The sequence below is a fragment of the Hoplias malabaricus genome, chromosome 15 (genome assembly GCF_029633855.1).
Source record: "Hoplias malabaricus isolate fHopMal1 chromosome 15, fHopMal1.hap1, whole genome shotgun sequence".
In the NCBI taxonomy this organism is placed as follows: domain Eukaryota; kingdom Metazoa; phylum Chordata; class Actinopteri; order Characiformes; family Erythrinidae; genus Hoplias; species Hoplias malabaricus.
Window position 1 is genome coordinate 18,833,714 of NC_089814.1, and position 9,675 is coordinate 18,843,388.

The 9,675-nt window shown below is 36.1% G+C and overlaps 2 protein-coding genes and 1 non-coding gene across 3 annotated transcripts; 1 reads left to right on the forward strand and 2 right to left on the reverse strand.

Annotated features, from left to right (window-relative positions):
• Positions 1 to 493: 493 nt before the first annotated feature.
• Positions 494 to 2,957, reverse strand: rpl23a (ribosomal protein L23a). Its single transcript, XM_066646594.1, has 5 exons — positions 2,850 to 2,957; positions 1,756 to 1,936; positions 1,248 to 1,424; positions 976 to 1,045; positions 494 to 551 (listed from the first exon to the last, which is right to left on the reverse strand). The coding sequence occupies exons 1-5, from the start codon at positions 2,872 to 2,874 to the stop codon at positions 537 to 539; spliced, it is 468 nt and encodes a 155-aa protein (XP_066502691.1). The 5' UTR covers positions 2,875 to 2,957; the 3' UTR covers positions 494 to 536.
• LOC136669007 (small nucleolar RNA Z17) lies at positions 1,548 to 1,618 on the reverse strand. The gene has a single exon (XR_010795581.1). It is a non-coding gene; the product is annotated as a small nucleolar RNA Z17 (small nucleolar RNA).
• A 1,131-nt stretch (positions 2,958 to 4,088) lies between the features above and the next one.
• rab34b (RAB34, member RAS oncogene family b) lies at positions 4,089 to 8,711 on the forward strand. Its single transcript, XM_066646423.1, has 10 exons — positions 4,089 to 4,146; positions 4,683 to 4,774; positions 4,896 to 4,961; positions 5,378 to 5,479; positions 5,645 to 5,709; positions 5,803 to 5,854; positions 5,986 to 6,067; positions 6,495 to 6,585; positions 6,692 to 6,799; positions 7,539 to 8,711. Exons 1-10 carry the CDS (start codon positions 4,093 to 4,095, stop codon positions 7,595 to 7,597), a joined length of 771 nt encoding a protein of 256 aa, XP_066502520.1. The 5' UTR covers positions 4,089 to 4,092; the 3' UTR covers positions 7,598 to 8,711.
• Positions 8,712 to 9,675: the final 964 nt, after the last annotated feature.

Here is a 9,675-nt window from a genome sequence, read left to right on the forward strand (position 1 = left end):
TTTTGTAACCGCGCAAACTTATCTACCTTAGAGCTACTTTCCACTGTACTTCACTTTGCTTAGCTTAAATGACTCAAGAAAGTAAGCCATATTACGGGTAACTGCATGACATTACGTAAACGGGTCACAATTACATTGACTTTTTTTTTTAATCGTTGGTACGGTTATGACGATATTACCATGCATTATACGATATTGCACAGCCCTAGTACATGTAAACACTAATTATTCTAAACCGGCTAATTGCACCCTGCGTCAGAGATGCTAGGCCATACCCTTCTCACTGGCTGAGCAGTATTCCAATGACCTTTCAGCAATTGCAATCATATAGAGCAAAAATTAGACAACTTCATTAATACTGTCTTGAACACAGGATCGAGACTAAATATTTTATAATGACAATGATAAGTCTGCTACATTTAAATTGTATTCATAATATATAAATTAAGGTGTACTTCTAAAGTAAGAAAAGAACAAATGAACCCACACAACAAACTTTTACAAACATTTATTCTTCTGTACACATCAAGAGCAGTTTAGATGATGCCAATCTGCAAGAGAGACAAGGTAATATATTTAACATGGCTTAAAGTGAAAAAGTGCAATGTAGAATTATGCTTCAGCATCAGTGGTTCCTTTGAATGCATCAAATTCATTCAGCTAGAAACAATTACATCATATGCCCAAAACACTTGTAAAGATGTAGCCTGTCTGCATTTTCAGTTATTCTTTTGTCCAATATTATATTCAACTTGCGCTTAATACAATGTTCAAAAGAGTTCAAGTTAATAAAAGGGCTATTTGTCTAAATATAGTCATTTAAAAATAAGCCCACAAAACCTTGTTTTATAAATATAACTAAGGTTTTTCCTGCTCTTGAAATTGAATTTCTAGCACAATTAGGAATTAAATTGAACTGTTCATTAAGCTGACAAGATTACAATCCCCAAAAAACAGTTGCTTGAGACCGATTACCTTGTTTGCAACATCCAGTGCGTCATAATCAGGTGCCAGACGAACATATGCCTTCTTTTCACCATCAGGCCTAAACAACACAGACGAGTTAATTTTTTTCCCCTTACACTTCATATGTCACACAACCATAGTTAATGTGCCCCATATATCAGTGGTTCCTTTGAGAACATCACAAATCAGTTCGCAATGATGTTACATCATTATACAGGTAGGCAAAACATACTGTGTCTATGTTCGCAAAAAATTTAAAGGCAAGAAATATCTTATAATACCTGATCAGTGTGTTTACTTTAGCCACATCGATGTCGTACAGTTTCTTGACTGCATGTTTAATCTGGTGCTTGTTGGCTTTGACATCAACAATGAACACCAGAGTGTTGTTGTCTTCAATCTTTTTCATGGCTGACTCAGTGGTCAAGGGGAACTTGATGATGGCATAGTGGTCCAACCTAATGAAACAGGAGATAATAATGATGACAAATTAACCTGGGAAACTTGCAGAAACATGTTCTCTACATACTTCAAGTGCTCTCTACATACTTCAAAGAGCACATTTTGTAAACAGATTTTAGGATGCATCAGTATTAAAAAACTATAATCATTTGATATCATGCTTTGATCGCAATTTCCCATCATTTGCATCCTCAACGTAAAAGGTTAGCTATAATTAGCCAATATAACAGATCAATCCAAGAAACAACTAGCATGGACCATACACAATGGTAATAATGGACATTTTTTGTATCCACTGTGAAATAAGATAGATGGTGGGACACTCACTTGTTCCTGCGTGGTGCACTCTTCCTGGGGTACTTAGGCTGCCTCTTCAGGTGTCTAGTCCTGGGCCTGCGGAAGGTAGGGCTGGTCCTGACTTTCTTTTTTCTTTGGCTGTGGACACCTTTCAACACAGCCTTCTTGGCCTTCAGCGCCTTAGACTTGGCCTCGGTCTTGGCTGGGACAGCTGCGAAAAAATAAATGGATTAACAGTAAGTTACAATTAAGACAGTAATTTCAAACAAAAGAAAACTACATTTCCCATATAGTTTTTGGAAGACATTAATCTTCTTTTTCACACGCGTGTGTGTTGTGTATATTATATATGCACACACACACAAATATACATACAAATCGGAGAAAAAGGAAAAAAAGTCAATTATATTTGGGACATCATACCCTACACAGGTCTGGTTGGAGATATACACACGTATGTTTTATAATGGAACAGCTTAAACAAAAAACATTTATAAAAACAAGTGGATACGTTACCACGATCTGAATTTCTTCAATAAAATATTTCTAAAATAAATTTTATTAAAAGACGTCTTGAAAATAAAACTCGAGGTATTGACCAGTTGTAGCCAACACGGATACATAAAATCATGAAAACTGACCAGTTTCCAATATTAGAACTAGATTTAACTAACTGAAATGCTGGTGCAATTTCATTGGTCTTAACGACTCTAACGCTGCTAAACTGAGCCACACGCCGTTAGCCCCGGGTTAAGTTTTAGGTAATACTGCTATCATTTGGGTGCCCTGAAATATTTTTAAGCACTTGTCAGCAGATGAAAATATATATAAACCTGCTGATAACACAATAGCTGTTTAATACATATCTTAGTAAATCCCCTTGTTAACATTTTCCGTTTCACCTTAAACAACAAGCAGACTTCAGCTTCGTGCTGTTAACGTGTGCGTGTAGTGAGGACCTGTTTCAACTTAACGGAGTAATACTGGAACTACAGCAGATTTAAGAGCCAGCAAACAAAACACATGCATCCCGAACTACTTTAGTAAGCTTCGCGTATATTATTGAGAGTCATTTTAGAGTATAACATTATTTTAAACAGAAAAAATCATGAAAATGAGCGCACCTTCCTTCTTCGCCTTCGGGGCCATGTTGAGAAAGGAAGATCGAAGGGGTTTCCTCCTCTATTTCGCAGGGGCTGAAGCGAACACTTATCGCGAGAACACATTGGTGCATTTTGGGTCTTGGAGTTCAATGCGGTTTCTAGCACATCCTGAAAACTCATGACTGAAGATACAAAGTAATAGAAAGTAACTAAATGTAACTGTAACAGAAAATACACATAGAGAAAACAATGCAGTAAATTCTGAAAGTGTTTGGGATTTTGTGAAAGTAAAGACGGCATTTAAAATTGGGAATGGATCCACTGTTTGCAAAATGTAAAGAATCTCTCGCTTACATTTTACTACTGATGTTATTGCCAAAAATGTATGTCACGTCTAGCACTTGTACTAAAAATAATAAAGTTTTAAAAGTTACGTACCTAACAAAAGAAAAAAACAAATTTGACCTCTGAACTCAACCCAGTGGTTAGTTGGGGAATGGAAATATTGGGTGGGGGATGGATGATGTAAACAAATAAATTCTCTCATTTGCGCAAACCTGTAATGCCTCACTAGGGGGCGTCCAGCTTTTTGATTACCTCTGCTGTAGTGGCGAGAGTCAGCGTGTGTTGGGCGGTGTTTACGCACTCTTAGGAATGTTATTTTTTCTTCTGATAAACCTGGCAAACGGAGATGAGAAGGAAGTTGAAACGAGAACTGGGTTCCACACCGCGACAGATGTGTCCTTTTGACGCTTTAGAAAATGAATTCAACAAATTTTATATTAAACTATATATAAATCCATCAACAGAGGCAGTACATCTAGCCTATCCTGTTCCTTTTTTAATGATGAGTGGTTAAATATTGTGGAATTTAGGAAGATCTTCAAACAAACTGGTATGTATTGTTTTCCACACTTCTAATGAATTATTTACTGTTACACTATGAGGTATAAACATTTATTACAGTTGTTTGATGTTTTATTATTTTCTTAAAATAAACATATTTTATTTCAAATTCCTTTTCTTGTAGTTATGGTTTTATTGAGTCTATGATTTAATGTAAGGATAAAATTATACTTAATCTAAAAGTAAGGATAATCGATAAATCATCTTAATATATATTGTAGTAAGCAATATAATGAAATGATGAGAATGATAAGATTGCATTTAAGTGGAGATTATGTTTGTAATACATGCAGGGTGTTAATAACCGGTTTTCTGTTCTCTAATTTGCTTTGATAGCACAAGTATAAACAGAAAAACAATGAGTTCTTTGCCACCCATACGAGAAGACAGGATCATCTGTGAACTGCCATTGGTAACTCTCTGTTTTTCTTCAGTGTGACATAGTGAAAATTAAGCCTAAACCCAGACTACATATAATTTTCAGGCTTCGACCCTGGATTTTATTTTCCTTTCAATATTCAGACAGTGCCTATTGAAAAAAGCTTCTATTTGTGCAGGCAAAATCCTGAAAAAACAGACTTAGTGGTGAAAACCATTGGCATTGTAATGTAGTTGAAGACTAGGCTTCGTCCACATACAAGAACAGAGCCCTTGTTTCTTTACATTAAAAAAAATTTAGCCGTCAAAAGTCACTGTTAACACTATTTGGCTTTAGTGCATGACTATGTTTAATCACTGTTACAGAACACAATGCTTTATTCATGAATAAGGCAAATATCTTTGAAAGTTCATGGTTCAGTTCTTGGACATGGAATAAACTAAGACATGAACTAAACAGCAGTGCCAGGGGTGATTCACTGCTCCACTTTTGTTTTTTCTGTGCTTAGGCTGAGTCTATGGAACTGCTCTTATAGGTTGCCTACCAATCATTTTTTAAATGTTGTTTAGTGTTTCACAAAAGATGCTGCACTGCACACCAAAGACACATTTAATGTTACAGTTCAACAAACATGTCTGGGTCAGATGTCAGATCCAATGGGGTAAGTCCTGTTCCTAAAACCAACTCTGATTGGTTACTCTACACTGGTTACAATTCAATATTCCTGTGCAAAATGAATACTTCAGAAATAATATAATTTTTTTCATTGTGCTTTTCTGCAGATTTAACGTGGCCAAGGTCATAGTTGTGGGTGATGTTGGAGTGGGAAAAACATGTTTAATTAATAGGTAGGTGTTTTACAAATTTAAATATGAAAGAAAAAGTAGTCACATCATTGAGCACTAGAAAATAAAATCTTAAATTAACTGGTAAAAATCATGTTTATATTTTAGACAGAGCCCATCAAAGTTTAGACTCCCATGAGTGAATATATCTTTCATTATTTTGGAACAATTTGGAACTTTTCATTCCAAAGTGTTTTATTAACATAACTACTATATGTGTCATTTAAAAATATATATTATAAATAACATTAAACTTGTTATATAAAAATATTTATTAATAATATAAAATGATAAATGTGTTATGTAAATGTTATAACTACAACATAGGCTGTATTTTATAAAGATCTTTCTAATAAGGGACTTATGAATGATGCTGAGAGGTTTGTGTTTGTAATAATTTTTTAATTGTTTGCCTTAAGGTTTTGTAAGGACTCATTTGACAAAGGTTACAAAGCCACTATTGGAGTGGACTTTGAGATGGAGAGGTTTGAGGTCCTGGGCGTGCCTTTTAACCTGCAGTTGTGAGTCATGTTTCTCTGTGCAGGAAAATAAATACAAAACAGGTTAATAATATAAGATGAATGCAATTGAATAAAAAATATATGATATTATAAAATAAATTTGGTGTAGTTCAGGTTATAATTCACCAACAGTTCTTTTAAAGAATGTTTGCTCTGTATGTTTAGGTGGGACACTGCAGGTCAGGAGAGGTTTAAGTGCATTGCTTCCACCTACTACAGGGGGGCTCAAGGTAGTAATGCTCAGTAATGTTGAGATTTGGATGTCAGAGATGTGCATGGTTGGTTTCATAAAAACTATTTGTGCTTCTTTTTCTGAACTGTAGCCATCATAGTTGTGTTTGATCTAAGCAACTACTATTCTTTGGACCATGCCAGGTATGCCATAAGGATGCTGTACATTTGTATGCTTATTAAATTAGATGCACCTAAACGTTTTGTGGTGCTTAAATGAATGCCGTGTAAGCAGATCTGTTCAATCTCACGTAACCCTCAACTCTTCACTGCAGACAGTGGCTGGAAGATGCCATGATAGACAATGATCCCTCTAGTGTGCTGCTCTTCCTTGTGGGGACCAAGAAGGACCAGAGTGTGAGTTCATTTCCAAATGTCTTAATGTCATATTGAGTAGTACACTGGCGCAGCGGGTAGTGTCGCAATCACACAGCTCCAGGGACCTGGAGGTTGTGGGTTCAAGTCCCGCTCCTGTGAGGAGTTTGGTGTATTCTCCCCTTGTCTGTTTGGGTTTCCTCTGGGTGCTACTGTTTCCTCCCACGTTCCAAATACACACGTTGGTAGGTTGACTGGTGACTCAAAAGTGTGCAAGTGAATATGTGAGTGTGTGTCACTCTGCGAAGGACTGGCGCCCCCTCCAGGGTGTGTTCCTGCCTTGTGCCCAGTAATTCCGGGTAGGCTCCAGACCCACTGCAACCAGGAACTGGATAAGCAGTTTCAGACAATGGATGAATGAATAAATCTCATATTTGATTGTGGAGCTCATTTGAACTGTTTCTACCAGCATCCAGATCTACTGGCCCAAATGGAAGGGGAAGCCATCAAGCTTTCAGAAGAGATAAAGGCTGAGTACTGGGCTGTGTCTGCTCTATCAGGTAGGACAGGTCACTTCATTTTTATGATTTCCTTTAATAACCATATAGATATTTTTTATAATATAACATAGGGAAGTTCATCCATTTATTTTTTTTCTATCCACAGGAGAGAGTGTGAGGCGACTTTTTCTTCGGGTTGCCTCTCTTACCTTTGAAGCCGCTGTATTAGCTGAACTGGAAAAGAAGAATACAAGACAAGCAGGCGACATTGTCAGTAAGTGACATTTTAGCCTTAACTAGCATAGGTATTAGGTAATTTAACCATTAGCCAAGTCTTCATTAAGATTGTGACTAATGATTTTTCAGTAACACTTTACTTGAACCCTGCTACATAACACGGATAGACCTATAGATATGACATAAACACATCACAGCAGACATCATGACATGACAGGTAGTGGTAATGGTAATATTAGTGAATAATACAATTTGTCAAAATATTTTTGCCATGATTATATCAGTGTTATAAAGCAGGATTCATGTAAGTGATTTTAAAATGCTTTGATCATTGACATGGAGCAGTGGAAATGTGTTCTATGGAGTGATAGAGCACCATTCAGTCCTTTGGTAATGCAACGGTGATCCAGAACCTCTCCCAAAATCCTCCCCTATATATTTCAAACCTGAAGAAAAATCATTTATAATAATATAATTCATAAATAATTATTCTAGTAAGAAATAAGATAACTTGCTAGAAGCACCACAAACTCCTTGTGGATAATGTAATTTCCTCAGGAACAATGGGCATGCAGGTATCTGAGGCATTTGGCCATATAACGTCACATATGTCCTGTAGATCTGAAAACCTCAACTGAGGTCCTGAGTACTGAGTTAGAAATGTGTACTTTAGAACTTTTTGTAAAAATCAGCTCAAATACACTTTATAAATTTTGATAAGTACACTCTTTGTTTACTGATAATGACACCTAAAATATTAACTGTATTCTTTATAGAAATCACTGACAATCAAAATGACTTCAAGAAGAGGAAGAGTGCCAACTGCTGTAACTGAATTCAGGAGCAGGACTGAACTGTGAATGAATTTTGGGGAATGAGGACAGTCACAGGTCAGCTCAGTGGCTCAGGGATATCATATACTGCCATGTAAAACCTGACCTACTACTACTGCACTGGACTGCTCAGCTTTGGCTCACTCACTGTGTCAAAGAACAAAGAGCCTACATCAAAGCTGAATCTGTGTGAGAGCATTAGACAATGAAGGACACACAAGATCATCACCTGACTCTGAGCTTCACTACACAGGAAAAAAGTATGTTACACAGTTTCAGAAAGAGGATTGAGAAAGATGATTTAAAGAACAGAAATACAGTATTTATCTTTTATCATCCATCCATCCATCCATCCATTATCTGTAACCGCTTATCCAATTTAGGGTCGCGGGGGGGTCCAGAGCCTACCTGGAATCATTGGGCGCAAGGCGGGAATACACCCTGGAGGGGACGCCAGTCCTTCACAGGGCTATCTTTTATCAGTTATTTTTAAAAGAATGATCATTTGATTGTAAATAATATAAAGAAAAATAGCAAATATAAAGAAATGTAGGTAACTATGGCTTCCACAATTATCCTCATAACATAGTATTCAAAAACAATACAAAATAAAGACATTAGTTCACAGTACTTTTTAAGGTTTTTAAAAATCAGTTTGCAGCTAAAGTGCACATTTAGCTATTAATATTTTGATTTATTTCTGAGATATAGTCCAGTTAAAAATGTAAAAATGATTTTTCAAAAATGATTAAAAGACAAACAAGTGAGACTCCTAACAACGATGCAAGACTTACCATAGAGCACCAATACTGCTGCCACTACTGCTTCAGATCTGAAAAGAGCCATTTCTGTGCATCTTTGTGAGAAGAAAAATCAACAACATGGGTTTGAAAGGATGTGTCACAGTCAAGAAGCTGTTACTGAGAGAGGGCAATATATAGAAAAACTAGAGAAGTACTTGAACCATGAAACAGGCCACCCGTGATGTGGAGTCTGGTTTCAGGGGCTGATGAGTATAAATTTATAATGGGGATTATTTGATTTATGAGAAACAGAATATGCACTTATATGAAAATTTCAAGTAAATTTGGAGGTATGGAATAATATCCCTGTAAATCACTGCAAGATAATATAAGTTATAATACAGAGTGGACGTTAAGAACTAAAAAATCATCACGTTTAATTGCTCATTATTTTTGATGTTGTTCTGTTGATACAAAAATAAGTGAATTGTACTGTTATTTAAAAATAAATAAATTAAGAATGACTGTTGCCCAGTACTGAGAACATATAGATATATAATATTTGACCGGGGGTGGATGGCATATAATTCAGATTCAGTACATGATTTACAAGGTCTCTTGATTATCTATCAAAATACAGGATGCCAATATGAGTGATTTCCCCTTTTTAAAAATGATTTCACTAATTTTATTTGTTTAATGGACTTATATTAAAATTGTGGTAGTATAGCATTTGCTGTAGTGCTCAAGGCTTTGGAGCACTGTGTTTTAGCCGTCCATGTGATCACAAAATGTTCCTTAAGTGCCCTCTGAGCAATTTTCATGGGGAGATTCTTAAGTGAACACTTTGTTCTTTCAGCTGCATCATGTGTTTTTTCAGATAATATTATACATATGCCAGCACACATGACCAGTACTTCAACAATGTGAAATCACTGAATTCCCAGACTGAACAAAACCGTCATCTTGTTTTCCAGAGTGTGGAAGAGAAGTTTCATTCAGACTGAAAATTAACCAAGTTATAGCGAAACTCAGTGAGTGAAACAAAGGCCTTCATTCATGCGTAAGACACGTCTGTCCTTAGATGGAGTCTAAAATCGACAAGCCACTTTCCAAGTATGAGAATGTAATACCAATGATTATGGGAATAATGTCAAAATCATATCAAATACTGATATTTTCTGCAGTGCATATGACATGACTATTGGAAGATTCCAACTGTAATAAAATCTTTTTTCCAATGGTTCTCCAAACTGTCCTCCTGTCCACAGGCACGATATATACTAGCACTTTCCATGTATTTTGGGAGTAGGAGCTAAACATGTGGATGTTTTGTG